This window comes from Solanum verrucosum, unplaced genomic scaffold (assembly GCF_900185275.1).
Source record: "Solanum verrucosum unplaced genomic scaffold, falcon-dt-bn FXZP01000161.1, whole genome shotgun sequence".
In the NCBI taxonomy this organism is placed as follows: Eukaryota; Viridiplantae; Streptophyta; class Magnoliopsida; order Solanales; family Solanaceae; genus Solanum; species Solanum verrucosum.
The window spans coordinates 696,580-715,181 of record NW_026020127.1 but is presented as its reverse complement, the minus strand read 5'-3'; the positions used below and the strand labels follow the sequence as shown (position 1 = coordinate 715,181).

At 35.0% G+C, this 18,602-nt stretch overlaps 2 protein-coding genes across 4 annotated transcripts; both read right to left on the bottom strand.

Annotated features, from left to right (window-relative positions):
• Positions 1–1,899: 1,899 nt before the first annotated feature.
• LOC125825982 (protein MALE DISCOVERER 2-like) lies at positions 1,900–9,006 on the bottom strand. 2 transcript variants are annotated; one of them, XM_049505276.1, is made up of 15 exons: positions 8,743–9,006; positions 8,534–8,596; positions 8,024–8,260; positions 7,160–7,292; positions 6,870–6,941; positions 6,020–6,163; positions 5,747–5,887; positions 5,504–5,599; positions 5,364–5,422; positions 4,802–5,287; positions 4,084–4,274; positions 3,836–3,968; positions 3,575–3,729; positions 3,307–3,495; positions 1,900–2,364 (listed from the first exon to the last, which is right to left on the bottom strand). In XM_049505276.1, exons 3-15 carry the CDS (start codon positions 8,121–8,123, stop codon positions 2,101–2,103), a joined length of 2,163 nt encoding a protein of 720 aa, XP_049361233.1. In that variant the 5' UTR covers positions 8,124–8,260; positions 8,534–8,596; positions 8,743–9,006; the 3' UTR covers positions 1,900–2,100. The 2 variants fall into 2 exon arrangements, with proteins under 2 accessions (XP_049361233.1, XP_049361232.1); XM_049505275.1 differs by having other exon boundaries at positions 8,024–8,255.
• A 1,510-nt stretch (positions 9,007–10,516) lies between these two features.
• LOC125825889 (neutral ceramidase 1-like) lies at positions 10,517–18,058 on the bottom strand. 2 transcript variants are annotated; one of them, XM_049505181.1, is made up of 10 exons: positions 17,870–18,058; positions 16,674–17,072; positions 16,294–16,502; positions 15,169–15,513; positions 13,719–13,983; positions 13,347–13,617; positions 13,127–13,252; positions 12,305–12,368; positions 12,020–12,189; positions 10,517–11,322 (listed from the first exon to the last, which is right to left on the bottom strand). In XM_049505181.1, exons 2-10 carry the CDS (start codon positions 16,970–16,972, stop codon positions 10,774–10,776), a joined length of 2,298 nt encoding a protein of 765 aa, XP_049361138.1. In that variant the 5' UTR covers positions 16,973–17,072; positions 17,870–18,058; the 3' UTR covers positions 10,517–10,773. The 2 variants fall into 2 exon arrangements, with proteins under 2 accessions (XP_049361138.1, XP_049361139.1); XM_049505182.1 differs by lacking the exon at positions 17,870–18,058 and adding an exon at positions 17,743–17,785.
• Positions 18,059–18,602: the final 544 nt, after the last annotated feature.

Here is an 18,602-nt window from a genome sequence, read left to right as displayed (position 1 = left end):
ACGTTTACTTATTCAATTGTATACAAATTTAAGTATTTACTTATGTACATTTAATATTAGGCATAAATCTTTACATGTAGTAGTAATAATACTCTAAAGTTTTAAATTACAAATTTTAGACACTTGACATGTAATAGTAAAGTTTTAAACACAAATTTTAGACACTTGACATGTAATAATAGTAATTATACTCTAAAGTTTAAAATAATAAATTTTAGACACAGTTTGAAAGTTTATATCTTTAGAAAACTTGTGGCTTAGAATAAATTACAGACATATGTATGATTAATAGTTATTTTTTAAAGATAAAAGAAATTTTAAAAATTAAATTATTTTTTATTATAGAAATATTATTTTTTTTCTAGATAAATTAAAGGAAAGTTTTTCAAATGTTTGCAAATAAAGAAAAAAGTTTATGATAGAAAACGCTTTATTTATTGGAGTGAGATTTTTAAATGCGAATCTTATTAACTTGAGTCGTAAATGAATAAAAAATAAAACAATACAAAAAGTTGTCAATGACGTCCATCTCCCTACTAAAGTGGAAATGTTCTTTGTTTGTTGAAAAGAGAAAACATAAATAATGATGTATCCTTAACCCTTTTTTTCTTATTGTGCATCATTTTTAATTATTTCTTAAACATAAAAGAATAAATTGAAAGAATCCAAAGCGATGGAAAATATTGTATAATCATCACAATAAGAAATAGAAATTTGGAGCCCCCATCTCTAGAAACGAGTTCTCTAAATAATGAATTCAGATTTAATCAAATTTTAAAATAAATATCATTAACATTAAAAATAATATTTTTTTAAAAAACTCTTCACGTGGCTACTCATTTTCAATGTAGTAGTAGTAGTAGGATTTTGTCTTTCTTATGATAAAATAAAGGGAAAATACAAATTGCCAACTTCTATGGAAAAAAAGCACAAAAAGCCAAAAATATGAGTATAATACCATGTTCTTCAAAATTGTTAAAAGTATTATATATATACTTTTCATGAAAACATAAATAATTAAAATGATAGAAGAAATTGATACTTTTAGTTTAATTTAATATGATGCGTAAAATCTTATCTGCCCTTGATATATGAACAATAAACCGTATATATATGTTTTCAATTTTTCCGCTTTTATCCTTATCTTATAGGTACAGTTATAGTTCCTATAGAATCTATCATTTAAATACTCTTAAAAGAGAGGAATAAGGATAAACATTATTGAAAAAGGTTTTTTATGAGATAGAAATGGAAACTTATTTTTCCACATGAAATTTGTGAATAAGTGATCGTCTGATAATGAGGTATGTTTTCTCACATGAATCTTTTGTTCTAGTTAGTGGGAATTCCATTTTCGCACCAACACAAGATATACTTAATGAACTTTATGTATTAACGAGCATAAACGAAGTGTTTGAGAGTAAACATTACATAGAATTCAAAATAATTTTTGGTTTTCGAAAAAACATAAAGTGAAAGGAAAGAAAAACATCTACCTTAACAACGAACAGTAATTGAATAAAAATAACAAATCTCATAGTGTAAAACAAAAAAAAAAGAGATTTTAGACTATCAATGTATATAACTTAAATTCAGATAAATATAAAGTCATTAGAGAGTAAAATAAAAAAATTATGCAGAAGAAATACACAAAGATGAGAGACACAAACACACACATTCTTGATCATAAAAGGGCATAGACCACAAAATATCCCACAAATGAAAATGAAGAAATGCCATTCTTGGCAAAGACAAAATAATAATAAAAGAATAAACCAATAATATACGACAACTATGCCTCAATTCCGAACAAGACGGATCGGGTATATGAATCCCCATTGTTCATGTCACTCAAATAATAAAAGAATAAACCAATGTACGACGTCAATTACGCCTGAATACCAAACATGCTGATTTCAGCTATATTCAATAGTCACAATTCTTGTCAACTTAAATGATAAAAGAATAAACCAATATAGATCATAAATATATGTAGAGGATAGTTAGATACAAGAGAAATGACGTATTTCCGTATTCATACGTAGTAAAACAACACGTACGTACTCAAACTTACAACGTAGACGGACAAATTAAGCTGGATCACGCTGCCTCGCTGGATAACAACTCGAGTTCAGCCCACCACAGAGGAGAAAGCCTTGGAACTGCAGCATTTGGTGATACATCAATTGCTTCCCTTAATTTATCAATGGATTCTTTGATAGTTGGTCTCTTCCTTGGATCTTCTTGAAGGCATTGTTCAATTACTTCACAAATAACCATAAGCTCATTATTCTTGAAAGACTTCAATGATGGATCAACCAGAGGGGCGATATTCTGCTTGTCGTGACGAAAATATTGTGCCGCCTGAAAACAGCCATGGTTATGATGTTAATAAATTGTATAAGGAAGTTTGACGGATCAGTTCTATCCAGAGGCAAATTCAGGATTCATTGTCAGCGAGTTCAGAATGAGCCTAATTTATACACACACATGAGCATAAAGTTGTTGGCTATGTTGCTCTGACTATCCAAAAATGTTGTCGCGGCTCATGTTGGATCCTCCAAAAATGCACTACTTTCGGAGGATCCGACACGCACCTAGTAGCATATTTGAAGAGTCCGACCAACATAGGTTTCTGATAGATGTACTTATGGTTCAAGATGAAAGAAGTTGCCTGTCTGTGGGAGCAAAATGAGCCTAATTAATACACGCACACAAGCACAAAGTTTTCAGCTATGTTACTGACTCTAAAAATATAGACACACCCGTGCTAAATCCTCCAAAAATGCACTACTTTTGGAGGATCCGACACGCACCTAGTAGCATTTTTTAGGAGTCTGAGCAACATAGATTTTTGGCATATGTGCTTATGGTTTGAGATGAAAGCAATTTTCTGTCAGTAGGTACAGAATGAACCTAATTAATACATGCACACAAGCATAAACCTTCTGGCAATGTAGCTCAGACTCTCTAAAAATATTGACGCACCCGTGCCAGATCCTCCAAAAATGCGTGCATTTTTGGAAGATCCAACCTGACAACATTTTTTATGAGTCTAGAGAAATAGGTTTTTGGAATATGTACTTATGGTTCAAGATGAAAGCAATTTCCTGTCAGTGGGTACAAAATGAGCTTAATTAATAGACACACACAAGCATACAGTTTCCGGCTACAACAATGGGTTCAGATGAACCCCTTCAACCATCTCTAGATCCGCCTCTGGATCTAGCCAGACACAACAATTGCAGCCTAGGGATCAGAACATTAAGTTCAATACATATGAAAATAAGGATAAAGGATATTTACCCAGTTTAGAAGAGACTCTTTTTCTTCTGAATAAGGTGATTTGCCAGAAATTATTTCTATTAAAAGAATTCCAAGGCTATAGACATTAGTCTCGTGATCAGCAAGCGGTGGCAGCACGGAATTCTCTAAATCATCGCTAGAGGACTTCGACTTGGCTGTTAGTTCTGACCAGAAATCAATCTCTGTAATCTGTTAAAAAAAAGTACTCAGTCGTCAGTAAAAGTTTCTTGTTGACATATTTTGGGATATATAGCCATGTGAAACAGACCTTAGCAGCATAATCATCAGTCAAAAATATGGATTTAGAATTCAAGTTGCAATGTGGCACTGGGGGGTTTAATTCATGCATGTATTGAAGACAATACATTGTACCCATAACGGTTCTCATCCTCGCAGGCCAGTCCAGATGATCAGCTTCTTCAACTGGATCATTGAAAAAGTTGTAGTTCGTGTTATTCAGTAATAAATCCAAAAACACCATCATGAATGATTAAAGTGAAACATAGCACTGCTAGAAAGTTTTAATTACCATGAAGATGCTCGAAAAGAGTTCCATTAGGAGCATACTCAAAGACCATCATCCTAGTGAAAGGTTCATCCTCCTCGCAATATCCAATAAGATTAACAAAATTCTTGTGGTTCACTCGTGAAAATGTATCGATCTATTCAAGGTGAACAAGAAGAAACATCTATGAGTTTTATAATAAAAAAAGTGAAGTGTTACATGAAAAAGGATTTCGGAGGTGGTTAATTTGTGAAAGCAAAGAAATGATTAACCTTCTTCCGGAAGGCTGTTTCCGAGTGCATGGACCAATCTTCCAGAGAACTTATAGTAGTTGAGATAACGGCAATCTCCACTCCGCTAGACAGTGTTCCCTTGTATACTATATATGAATCGCCACTGGTAATAATGTTGCTAAAATCCTCGCATGCTGTTTCGAGCTCGGATCTGTTCAGTTTTGGAACCCCTATAACAATGTTTTCACGGGCAAAAGAATTAAAATAGACGAAAAATATCATAGATTAACATAAAGGATTGCACGTTCCTATGGTTGTCGTTGAAAAGCAACTTTGTGGGGGGGGGGGGGATATAAGCTAGACAAAAGTAAATGTATGAGGAAAGATCAGCGACATTTTAGAAGTATAAGGGAAGGATTCCAGCCTTCAAGCGTTAGTATTGACGTCTCAGCTAATTCACTTCTCATGAGAAAGAAGGAAATAGTTCCATTTGTACCTTCTCGTCCTAGCAAACATATAGTGAAAAGGGGTATATAACAATGCTACACTGAGAATATTAGTCCTCTAATTCCTCATAAGACGAAGAATATCAGTACCTCCCTTTACTCCAGTTAAATTGTTATAACAACACTACACTAAGAATATTTTTTTGATAAGGTAACACTATGCTAAGAATATTGTTAGCAATGCAACTACTATCAGGGTGGGGAGCAGAATATTAGCAGTATCACCTTTTGGCACAATATGATGTAAGTACCTGTAACAAATGCTTTTTGCAGCTGTCCACTCAATCCAGTCTTCCAAGGGCCAATTGTTCTAGCTGCTCTGATTCGGCAGATTAAGAACACAGACGCAGCAAGAATGAGCAAAATTACTCCAATGCAAATCCCAACTACGTACTTCCAAGTACTTTCCGATTTTCCAGCAGGGGGGCCTTGGCTATTTGTTGGCTTTTTCACAGCAGGCGACTGTTTTACAGCACTTGCAGACTGTCCCACAGGATGTAATTTGTCTTGAGATTCATGCTGTGGAGGTGGTGATGGTAAATTTGTAGGATGTGTTCCATCGGAATTTGGCACCGCACGAAACGACCCACTGCTTCTTGGCATTTGAATGACAGGACCCAACGGTCCTTTGATATTGGCAGGAGCAGCAGCAAGGTTACTGGATTGTTCAGCCAACTTACGGCGTGCAATCTCCTCTTGGTGCTGTATAGTGTGGATGATGTGAGGCCTGGATAACCCTGCTAGACAATGAAGAATTATTCTTTGTAAACGGTTCTTCGGAGTTATTTTAAAAAATATGACGTGTTTACTCACTTGGAAGGTTGTCAGAGCAGTCTTTCCGGTCATCCATAAAGCCCGTTCCAGGAGATGGCCTAAAGAAATAGAAAAAATGTCTCTCAATAATAAAACTTAACTAGATGACTCGTGATGTGAAAAACTATTTAATTACTTACAGTTGGAAGAAACTGAGGTAATGCAAAAGTGTACATTTTATTGGTTCAATAATGGAGGTTATCGTCTTGAATGGCTTCATGCTGCCTTGCCAGATGCTGTAAGACATGCAATAAATCAAATTGAGAAATGAGCTAGATCAATTAGATAGTGTGTTGCCACAAAGATAGACTATCCAGCATCTGATATGCAAAAAACCAGCTGAAAATGAAGATAGGGTACTAAAACAAATAAAAGAATCCTACCAATGACGAAATTTTCTTATACAGAGAGTTCCAGAAGCAAAAGCAGAAGTGAGATTTTCGTCGAATTGTAATTCTGTGACTAAATGAAGCTTCCCAATTTCCAAAGGAACACTCTCCTCAAAGTTATTGTTATGAATCAACCTGGAAAAACGAAATAAACACGATTGATGAGCATTTTGGAATCACTTCGCATAATGAATGTGTATGCATATGGACATATACATCTGCACACAACAAACCGTTTATCGTCCACACAACAAATCATTAACTCACAAGATTCTTAGTGATTGCAGGTCTCCTATTTCTGCTGGAATTGTTCCACTCAAATTATTATCCCTCAAGTCAAGCACTTCAAGCATATCGAGTCTTCCGAATTCTTTAGGAATAGCACCGAAAAAATGATTCCCTGAGAGCATTCTGTAAAAGCAACCAGACAGCAAGAAGAAATACTGTTAAGATTCAAACACAACTTATGCGGAGAACAATGTAAATGCAGAATACAAGATGATGAAAGCTGATTAGTAGATATCCAAAGCTTATCCACCTTTGTCTCTACCTCCCAATTTACTTGACCAACATAACTCTTAGGGGTCGTTTAGTTTGAAGAGAAGTTATGTTGGGATTAGTTATGTTGGTAATGTATTATCGCTTAGTGATTGTTTGGTTTGTTGTATTAAAAATAACATGCATTGCATAAATTTCTTAGAAGTTCTTTTACAAAAACACCATCCACCTTATTTAGTAGAAAAAGAGTTTGAGGGACTTCATGGATATTTGTCATTTTCACTATTTTATCCTAGGATAACTAATCCAGTACTATTATTCCACCCTCTGATGAGGATAACTTATACCAATACTAATTACTAATCCTGATATAACTTATACCAGGATTAATAACCAAACAAGGGATAATCCCTTACTAATTTTTTATCCCGGACTATCTATGTTTGTCCATCATACACCAAACAATCCCTTACGTTCTTTCGAATTTACATAAGAAGATAGAAGACTATTCAAAGATTATGACAACCTTCTACGGATGACGGTTCAGGTAAAAAATACCATTTAAGACTTAATGAGCAGGAGCCTAAAGAAAAGGCATATTAGTATAGCTAAAGCTTACAGTGATCTCAAGTAAGTGAGATTTCCAAGCTCTGATGCTAGTGTTCCTTCCAAAGAAAATCCATGGAGATTTCTGAACAGAATGAAAAAAAGAAGATAGGTCAACTAATTTAACAACATAAGAAGAATCACAAGAATCGAAACAAACAATTTCACCCTGTTGCATTTGGTTTATCATTATTAGTTCAACAAACTGGTTCCAGAATCAAATCACTAAACACTAACCATTAGAGAAAGTTTATTGACACAATCTTAACTAGAAAACTTGAGTATCTATAACAAGAGACTTACAACATGTGCACTTTACCATCCATGCACTCGACACCAGACCACATGCACGGGTCACAGTGATCAGCATTCCAGTTTTCAAGAACTCCATTTGGATCAGAATACACATTCAATTTGAATTCAAACAACGACAATCCTGTTTCTCAAATCAACAGTAATCAGCGAAACAAAGAATAAGCCAATAACATGAATAGACTAAAGAAACTAGAGAATAGCCCAAGGCCAAGGGAGACAGAAGACACAGCCCTAAGTGAGTAAAAAACCATGAAAGATCAAGGTTCATATCCCAGCAAAGACCAAAAACTCGACACCCTCTGTCTCAATTTTCGCAGCACATTTTCCTTTTTAGTTTGTCACAAAAAGAATAACATCAAAACAATTTAATCTTAATATTCAAATTACACCCATACTCAAATGTCTATAACTTGTTTTAGACTACAAGCTACAAAATTCTTTCTTTCTTAAACTTTGTGTCCAACAAAACATGACCACATAAAATGGGATGGAGGGAGTAAGTAATTTCATCTTGTTGGGCTAAGTCAACCCAAAATTACTCTTAACATGGTGCAATATTGTCCGCTTAGGGGCACGCCCGCACGGTTTTCACAAAAGGTCTCACACCATGTTAAGAGATCCTACACCTTATGTAGAATTGTAGATTTCCAATCTTTTTAGCTACCAATGTAGAACTTTGTTCGCCTAACACATCATATGCCTCAGCCTCGATGGGCATAGTAACTGATGCCTATGTTGGTTGGAGGTAGAGGATATACAGTGGAGCAGTCGAATTAATGCAAGCTGGCCCGAATTGCGAACACTATGGTCCTCCAGAAGTAAAAAAGAAAGAAACTAGAGACTAGTAACTACCTTCAGAATTCAGAGTGCAACATTCATGAACCTCCAAAAGAAGAATTAAAATGGTGAGAAGCAATAACTTGATTCCATAAACGTTCCATCTACGCCTCATTTCTTGCCAACAGCCAGGATTCTGAACAAATTCTCACACGAAATCGCCAGCTTTTTTTATATGAAATGACTCTCCTCCGAGCAACAAAAATCACTCGGACACACGAACACACAGTTGCTTATCTGCACAACTCTACACTAGACACAAAAAATAAAAAAGATTACAAACAAAATCTATCTATATTAGCCACAATGAGGTCAACTGCGGAGCCAGGATTTTCATTAACAACGTTCAAAATATAAAGAAGTAAACACCTCTACAAGGCAAAGGGGTTCAACATGTACTACATATATATAAAACTTTTAACTATGTATAAACAACGTAATTTTGAACCCTCGGCCCTACCCCTGGCTCCACCCTTCATGGGGTCTCTCATTTTCTTAACATTTCTATAATATAGGCTAAATTACCTCTGTTTTCTCCATCATTGCAGAAACCCCAAGTCTTCAAAAATTCCAAGATTCAATTTTTAGCTGAAAATGCAGACATAAAAACAACAAGAATTAATAAAAATTGAATCTTTTTTGGGAAAAAACAAAAAAGCCATCATAAGATAACCATATTCTCAAGCAAAATCAAACAAAAATTAAAAAAGTGGGGGTAAAGATGAAAGATTTACCAGAAAAAGCAAACAGAGATCAAAGAAAAAAAAATCAAGAAATTTAACCCAATGGAAATTGTGGGATTTTTTATGAAATGTAGAATTAAAATCCCAAAAAAAATATTTTCTTTTTTTTTGAATATTTTTTGTTGACTGCTGTGTTCAGGATGATCTCAGAAGAGGAACCTCTCTTCGACCATCCCTGAGAAAGAGGGTTGAGGTGAAGAGAAAAAATGAGAAAAAAAGGAAAAGTCTTTCTCTCTCTTCTTTTCTCTCTCTAACAAAAAACTTTTTTTTTTTTTCAGTTTTTTCTCACAGCCCACCAAATTTTTCTGACTCGTATAATACGCGTTTTTAGCAAATCTTTATTTATATTTTTAATAAATTACTTACTATTTTTAAAAATTGTATAAATATAGTATTAAGATTGATAAAATATTGTCGATAAGGATGACCGAGTTAGTTGTCCAACGGATGTCAAGTTCATCATACAGAGTTGGCATTAGAAATTATTTATCTGGTTGCTCGATCGAGTTCATCGCATGAAGATCACACTAGAATCTCTCAAATAGCGAGTCCAAGTTTGAAACTCCCTTCGTGTCTTTTTAGTCGAATCCATTGCATGAAGTTTGACTAATATAAATTGTCTTTTTGTGTTTTTTGTACATTATCATACTGAAACATTTTTATTTTAAACAAGAATGGGTTAGTTGTGTAGTGAAATTTTCCAAATGGGGATATCAAGTTCGCAATTCCCTTTATGTTATTTCGGCCGAACTTATCGAAAAGAGCTGGCATTCGAATTCACAATTGGGAGATTTTAAGTTCGAAACTTCCTTTACGGGGCATAGAGATCACACTAGAATTTCTTAAATGGTGAGTCTCAAGTTCGACACTATGTTTTTGTCTTTTATACAAAATTTATCTTTTTTATGTAATTTATGAACTATTACACCGAAGCTAATTTTATTTTTAGTAGTTTTTTGTTTTAGGTCCTACTCATTGTCTTTGTCCGAGTGCGTGCCTGCCACTTTAAGAATAAAAAGGCACTAAATAATTTTGCAATCATTATCCAATGATATAGTAAGATAATTTGATTTTTAATTTTTTTGTTAAAGAAATACTCCTTCCATTTTATTTGTTTGTCTTATTTTGACCTTATACGAAACTTAAAAAAGTAAAATGACTTTTAAATCTTGTGATCTTAAATTAAAAATATTTCAAATATATAAAATACTTTTTAATCCTATGATTTTAAATATGTCAGTTGAAAAGTTGAAACTAAAAAATTGCTAAAAAAATAGACATTATTTTTAAAATGGCGTGAAATAAAAAAAGAGGATAAACTAATTGAAATTAAAGATATATTTTATTTGTCCCAAAAAATGATCATGGCTGGCAATACACACTCATGGTGTACCACGATAGCTCTCCCATTTATTTTCGTTTAATATTAGTAATTAGTATACCCTCTATATGTATTAAATACTTTATTATAAATTTAATTATTATTATATATTGATTAAGAATTATTGTAAGAACTCATAAATACAAAATTTTGGATCCACCTCTAAACTCACCTTCTTGGTTTTGTTGAAGATGAAGCACTTGCAAATGAAGAAGTCCGTATTGCAGAGCCAAACTTATTTGAATTCATTCATAATGTATCGTATTGTTTTGATGAATATGATGTTTGGATTGATTATATCATTTTATCAATGTCACGCACCAGCAATACGAAGAATGAGCTTATAATATTACAAACCAAAAAAAAAGTATTGAATAATAATGAGACAGTAGAAATAACATTTTTATAAATTAACATTCATATATAAACAAAGCAACTAGCAATGCGGTATAACCTTGCACTTTATCAATTTAGGTATATATGTAGGAAAGACCAGTGTACTAAGCTCTCGCTATGCATGGGTTCGGGGAAAGGCCGAACCATAAAGCTCTATTGTACGTAGTCTTACCCTACATTTATGCAAGAGGCGGTTTTAAAAACAACATAATTAGGGATGAGTGTAAAATTCATCAAGGTTCTTTTCAGGCAACAACAAAAGCACTAGATGAACCTTCAAAATGCTTAACTGAACCCAAAAGAGCCTTTGCAGCACCAAAATGTCTGATTCTATATACACCTGAAGCAGCTGACTCTGGTATCCTCCACTCGATTGTTGCCTTACTCCGAGTGCTGAGTTTAGCAGGTCTCGACCATATAAACCGAAGGCAGAAATCATCGTCATCATAAGCAGGAACCCAAGTGTCCTTTCCTTGAAGAATCTCGACGAGAGCAAATGTACCTTCAGTCATGAGGTCATTTCTGGGGCAGGCTGACCAGAAAGCAACCGAGACAAGGTCACCCCTCTTGAAAGTCGAACTTTGTGGAACATCGGTGATCAAGTCACCAAATTTGGAACCAAGTGGTGTAGCATCCATTACAACCGGTGTCAACAAGCTTATCTGTTTTTCTAGCAAATCAGGGGGTTGAGGACCTGCTTGTAAGGTTTTTCCTGTGATAAGAGCAGACGCTAGCGTCTTGAACTGTTGGATGTAAGCGCTAAGTGTATGTGGACCATACAGAGTAGAGGCACCCTAAAAAAAAATCACACAAAGTTATTCAAGAACAATAGTAGAGCAACTTTGCACATTCGAAATGTGCTAGTTCTAAGAGACAACTAATTGACATTAACATGACAAAAGAGATTCCTTAAGTTTTGGCCTTTAGTCCTAATTTCAGAAGAGAAAATCAGATTAAAAAAACAAATTTTGGGTTTGACGGATTCCTCATAAGAAGGGGAAAAAAAGCTAGCAGCAGAGAGTGATTGCAACTAAAAAGGTGAAGCTAGATTTTAATTTGTGAAACATTAAGGTGAAGTTATAGGAGTGTGCTATATAACTTAGCTCATTGTTCGAGATAAGAATCATAAGACTTTTCTACTGCCTTATACTTAACCTCATCGCAATAGATACCATTAGAGTCGGCCTTTAGTGTCATGCACTATTTTAAAACAATCAAGTGTCAACCACGTCTTCCAAAAATTTCTGAAGCTCCTGTAATATTTGGTTAAATATGCACATCTTTTGGGAGAACTATATCAAGGTTGTAATTGAATGACTATTTAAAACCTTACCCCAGGATACCTAGTCCCTTTATTTTCTTTTTCTTGACTCTGAAAATTGGACGGAAAAGTTTTACATGTTTAGGTACATACTAATGTGCAATGAGTATACCGGACTTCTCTGAACATTTATATTATAACCGATGCAGTATAATTTCAACTTAACTGACCTCATATCTCTGTATCTCGTACTCCTCAAAGGTGGTTATATATTGTGAATATGTATTAGTCAATCCAGCTAGCACAACATGAATATTGCTATCAAACTCCTTGGTACCCCCACTCATGAGCACCGTCTTCACAGCATCTCGTAGGCGTCTACCCGCCATTGTAGTGAATTCTGTTTTGAGCATAAAAGGAAAATTTATGTGAGGTATGAGAAGAAGACATCTTAGAATCTGCCAATGCATAAGAAATCACCACAAATAAAAGAGATCGCAAGTCTTGATTGATACCTCCAGGTACGCTGAGAATGACCAGCTGCCCTATTCTTAGAATCTGCACAGGAAGTATTGAAGGCTGCAAAAATGGAAAACAAAGGAATCAATCATTGAACATTATAAACAGGGCATCATGTAGAGGGTTTCTAGTATTGTGGAGGGAGGTTTACGCATTTGGATTAAGATTTTTAACTTTTACGTATTGAAGCCAAAAAAAAAAAAAAGTATGGCAAGTAAACCAGAAAATGGATCATATGCTTCTCTATGGTAGCAATTCATTAAATGGCATATTGTTGAGCAGGATGAAGACTTCCCATCCCTCATTTGTCAAAGTCAAAATATTTTTTTTCTTCAGTTAGCAACCATGAAGAGTTTAAACCTTCTCATCATTAGCAGGACATACAGACAGTACCATTATTTCTCCCTCTCGTCTATATCTGCCCGTACATATGGTTAAAGTGAGATGAAAATTGTAAAGATTGATAACACAATCTATGGATTTCAAGTTGTACAGGCTTTAGTTGTCAACTGCTAGTGGTAGAATGATATTCAAATATGTACTTTTGCCCTGAAATTTTGAAATGAGAATAATAGATTAAGCAACATGTGTTCTATTGTGCCAAAGTAATTTAACACATTTGAGATTCCGAATTACGTTTTCTTCAATCGGGCACTCTTCCTGACAAAAAGATGAAGTATTCCTTTTAGCCAGAAAACATATGTCCACATGCATTCTACCAATAGGAACTTGAGGAAAAAGAACATCTAACTGTTTATTGCTAGAGAGCCTCTACGTGCGGAAATATTAAACAAGTGACAGAGCAAGAAGCTACTTACTGCCCAATCATATGGCACCTTCATTTCACCAGTATCCAGCAAAATGGGCTTGGGATGTTGACACTTGTTTTGTTCAGCACTTGGTGTTTTAAGCAAGTTCCGCACCAACCTCCAAAAAGCATTTCCCTGAAGATTTTTCCAGTAAAATGAGCAAACATAAAGCACTTCATTCACTCCGATTGATAATGGTCAAATAAACAAGAAAAATCTTTTTAAATACCTGGTCATCTCCCTGCTTAAAATCAAATGCTCCGGGTCCATCAGTTGTACCGGCAGCAAATGCAAACCCCATTGCAGCAGGACAGGTATTAACCGTTTCAGTACTACCACCCTCTTTTGTAACTGTTACCTCAAGTTTGGAGAAGTCCACATAGGTGTGGCGAAAATCAATCTTGCCCTTTACTTGCTCTGTTGCTTTATCGAAAAGCTCAACAGCTTTTTTAAATTGTCTCTCTCCAATGATGCGCGTACTCTCAAATTCATCAGGATATCTACCGCCAAGCGAAGGATGACATTATGATCAAACTATCCAAATAGTACTTAACAAAGATTGAAATTATCTGAAATCAAAGTAATAGACTATAATGCATACCCTGGTCCTCGACCATAACATAACTCGTTCTTTCCACCGCATGTACTATGATTGAAATCGCAAGGAAGCCCTGTGTCTATGCAGAACGTACCGAGCACATTGGGACTTACATCGCCACAGTTGGATTGACAAAAAGCAGAAACAAATTTCGGCCGATCAGCCAACCTTAAGGCACTTCTGACACGTCTGGCCACGCTCATTAACCTTGTGACTGGCTTACCTGGAGAAGACTGGAAAGAAGCAGCAAGTTCTAGTAGCTCATGATCTGCATTTAATTACAATCTGATTAATGAGTGTCCTTGGTATTGAAACAATTAATTTTCTCAACTTTCAGCAGCAATCTAGTCCTATTGTCCTCTGAGCTATCTCTTATTTACATCATTCTATTTATCCCAAACAGAAAGTGACAGGTCCAGAGAAGAACTCTATGGATTAGAAATTGGAACATGTGACCATACTTCACTCATAATTGATGAAGAATGCAGTCTATACTTCCACTTAATCAGTACCTTATGTGCATCTAGTATTTTATGTAAAGACTGCCTGGGTCCGCTCACCAACTAGTTGAACCTCAAGATGACAAAGACTAGCCCTCGTCTGCAGACCAGGTCCAGGGAACAAAGACCACCTTGGAGTCATACTCAATGCATAACTGTTTGGAAAAACTGAGACCACACACTTCTATTTCCTAACTTTTGGTACAAAATAGGTAAACAACCTTCCCATTCTGTTTCACCTCTTAGCCTTCCAATCCAAACAACCAGAGCATTAACTTCAATGTCTAGGTAAAAAGTCAATCTTGGAAAGTGTAATTATAGTATATGATGTTTACTTTTACAGTTAGATGCAATTACTTGATCAGAGTCATACACAATGGGGAAAAAACCTTACACTCCTCGTAGATGTGAGTCAGATGATATCTACATTTAGTCCCTATATTATTGTACCGACATGTTTACAAGACTTATGTTCATTCTAACTTTTTTTCCAACAAACTCCATCAGATTCACTAACCCTACTAGGTTTTGGCACCGACCTTCTGCTACAACCTCTTCCCCCGACCACACATTCCCTCCCAATCACCTAAAAGTACCCCATCTCTCTCTCTCTATCTCTCTTTCTCAAACCACCACAATTGTTCCTCCGAACCTCCGTGGGGGTTGGGAGTCTGGAAAAGTAGATGATGACAGTAAAATTAGTTAAATCGGCTTACAATGAGGTTAATTACTTCAATAATGAGACTAGAATAGCTCATATCAAACAAGTCAAAGGTTACTGTTAAGTAATATAATATAGAGGTTTAACGAAAAACGAACTCAATACATCAACCTAGAAGGTGCAAAAATGTCTGAGGGAAGTACAATCTAGGTACAATCTACAATTAGTAACCAATCATCACTTTGGCTCTACTGAGATAATTCATCACATGAAAAAGGAGAAAATCACTTACGCTTCCCACGAACAGGTGGGATGATGTTTGAGACTCTTCGGGGAAGTTCGCTTGCTTTAGATATATTAAACTTTGATGGTTCAGTATTTCTCTGATCATACCAGTCTTCCATAAACCGAGCAGCAGCTCCTTTGTTGTCCCCACTAATCAAAGAGTTAGTTCGACTCATAGAAGTTCCGTGAGTTGCAAACCAATTAAAGCTGCCTACTGGACCCCATTCATCATCACTAAACTTTAAAACGGTCATTTCTTTGTCAACATTGTACTTATATTTACCACGTTCTCCAGCAGGATTATTCAAATAAGCACTAGGGCTACGATTCACACCAGCATCCAGTAGCTCCCCTGTTGATGACAGCCAAAATCTAATTAGTCTAATGCTGAGATTGACTTGTTAATTACCCAAGATCTGTCAAAGTTTCTGCTGTGGAATATATAGTTCTTTTTCTTTTTACAGTAGTGAAACTTGAAAAGAACACAAGCAAAAGCAAAGACACCAGTACTTGAGCAATTTAACTCATCCACTCAAAATAGTTGATTAAGTAATACTAGTAACAAACAATCATAGATAAATAAATAAACCCCAAAGTCCAGACTAATAAGATCAAAGCAAAAGTCTAAAGATTGGCAGGTAACAAGTAAGTTCACCCAATATATTTTCTCTGGCAGCACTTAGACACTCTGTTTCATAAGACCATAAACAGTAGACAGTAAGCAACTAAGAGGACAGGCACCCACCATCATAACAAATACTCCCTCCGTTTCAAAAAGAATGACCTAGTTTGACTTGGAACGGAGTTTAAGAAAAGAGAGAAGACTTTTTTATCTTGTGGTTCTAAATTAAAGTTATGTCAAATGTACCAAAATGTCCTTTAATCTTGTGGCCTTAAATATGCCACGTGGAAAGTTAAAGTTAAAGTGTTCCCAAAAAAAGAAAGGGGTCATTCTTTTTGAAACAGACTAAAAAGGAAATTGGATCATTCTTTTTGATTCAGAGGGAGTATTAAAATGACACATGATGAACAATTGTAAAGATCTAAGACAGATGGACATAGAAGAAAACTAAAAGCTGCAATCCTATGTCTCATTGTCAAGCAAAAGATACAGAAGAAATCAATAGCCTACCTTTATTGACAAATATTGATCCAGGTCGGAGGTTTTCATGAGCTTGTATGATACTTTGCTCAATCCCATTAACTACAGCATCAAATGATTGACGGACAAAACCAAGAGATGTTACGATATATACTACATATTGTAGATAACCACCAGGGCCAGCATGGGTGTGAATCCCACTAATAGCAACATTTTGTTCGGTGTAAAGATTCCCATACCTGGAAAAGAAGCAGTTAAAACAAAATTTGAAATCAAAATAGGAATTGGGCTTAGTACACCATCAAACACGAACCTAAATCCAGTTAACATAACAAGAATTTTTTGCATTTTGTCATACTTCGCAGATTCAATGGGAAATAAATAAACCATACTAAGGAAGGTATGAGCACCTAGCCTTCAATCTCTCAAGAACTTTGATGGTTACAATCTGCGAGGCCATGCAAGCATCAAGGTTCACGAAAGCAACACGCTTCCCTTGAGGTTCAGCTACAATGAAGGTACGAGCTCGCAATCTGAAGTGAACACCCGACACAATCTGTTCCATGTTAGCATATCCCATCATGTTGACATCAGCAGCCGGCCCAGTTATATCATAGCTTCCAAGCCCAATTAAGTAATCGGAAGCTTCCACTCCTCCTTTCCCATTCCCTTGTGATAATAATAACAACAACAGAACCAACCAAATCATCCCTATAGATCTCCCAACCTCACCTTTCAGACAAACAGATACTCCGAGCAAGTTATCAACGCAACGCAACTTTCCAGCTTAATCAGTTCAACACATCCTCCTATACCAAAATGAATTACAACCAACATTTTAAAGATCCAAACTTTGAATACTAATTGCAGCTACTAAAGATCTATATCAGCTCAACAAATAGGGAAATCCTCTAGATATCAACAAACATAAGAAATTTTTTATACTAAGCAGTTACTAGCTTTAACTTAACCCCAACCAATCAACCTGTTAGCAATGAACAAGTAGTTAGGAAGATAAAAACCCAAAACATAAACCCTAAGCTACTCGTGAGCTAATAAGCTAACCAAATTGGGAAAAGAACCTGAGTAAGTGATGCATCAAATTGTGCTAAACAATTAAATACTAATTGCAAGTAACAATCTATATTTCAGCTCAACAACTGAGAATTCCTCTAACATCAACAAAATAAGCAAAACTTTACACTAAGTTTTAAGCTAACTCCAAGTAAACACACAAAAAAACAAAAGGGGTTAACATCTACTACACACACATAAGATATAGCATTAATCATGTATAAACAATGTAAGTTTCCGCCCCTCAGCCCCACCTGGCTCCACCTCGGCAGATGAAAAAAAAAACACTACATTTTGAAACCATAATTGGGTTCAATTGTAAAACATAAAGATTGCAACCCATTATCTCAAAATTCTAAATTCGCCTTAAAACCCAAAAAAAAAAACCCTAAGTTAAGAAATTACCGATGCTCTACCAATTGAACTACAAATTGAAATTGTGCTAATAATAGCAATTCTTATAGAATCAACTACTCATATATAAAAGTAAAAAACAGCAAAATCGTTGCGGAAGAGTGAAGTATGAACTTACAATTATAATAGGAAACTTCATTTTTCTGCTAAAGTGTACAAAATACTTTACAACAACGATGTTTCCGGTTCACACTTCACCATTACACTTCCTGGGTTGTAGGGGTGGCAGTGGGACCCACATATGATGACGTGTCCTCTCGAAATTGCCGTATTCGTCGGATCGAATTTATGATTTTTTTTTAAAAAAAATTGTCTTCTGTATAGTTTCTGTGATTTTTGGGTTTTGGGGAAGAAGACGATGGGGTGGCTAATATTCAAACATATCTTTCTTTTTTTTTTTCCCACTTGACCTTTCATATCTTTCTTGGCGTCTGATTAATTTGAATTTTGTTCGAAAATTTCATAAAGTTGACTAAAATTTATATATATCTTTTTTCATTATTTTTTATTTCATGTTTGGAATGATATAGTTTGAAGTCAGAAAATATTTACTATAAGAAATTAAAATCTACTTTTATATTTAAGATTTTCGATAAAAGTAATTTCACATGATTCAAAATCGAATTTTTTAATTAAGGATAAAAAATATTGACCTAGTTATCATAATTTTTTGTGATAATATTCAAACATATAGTTTTTAATTTAATAAAAATATCTTTATTCTTCTTTTCTTCGAAGTTGAGATTGATTGAAATAGTTTTGTTTGTGGTTTTCAAAAAAGCGGTAATATTTTTGTTCATTCTACTTTATTTAAAATTCATTTATAAAACTTACTGGATATTGTTATTATT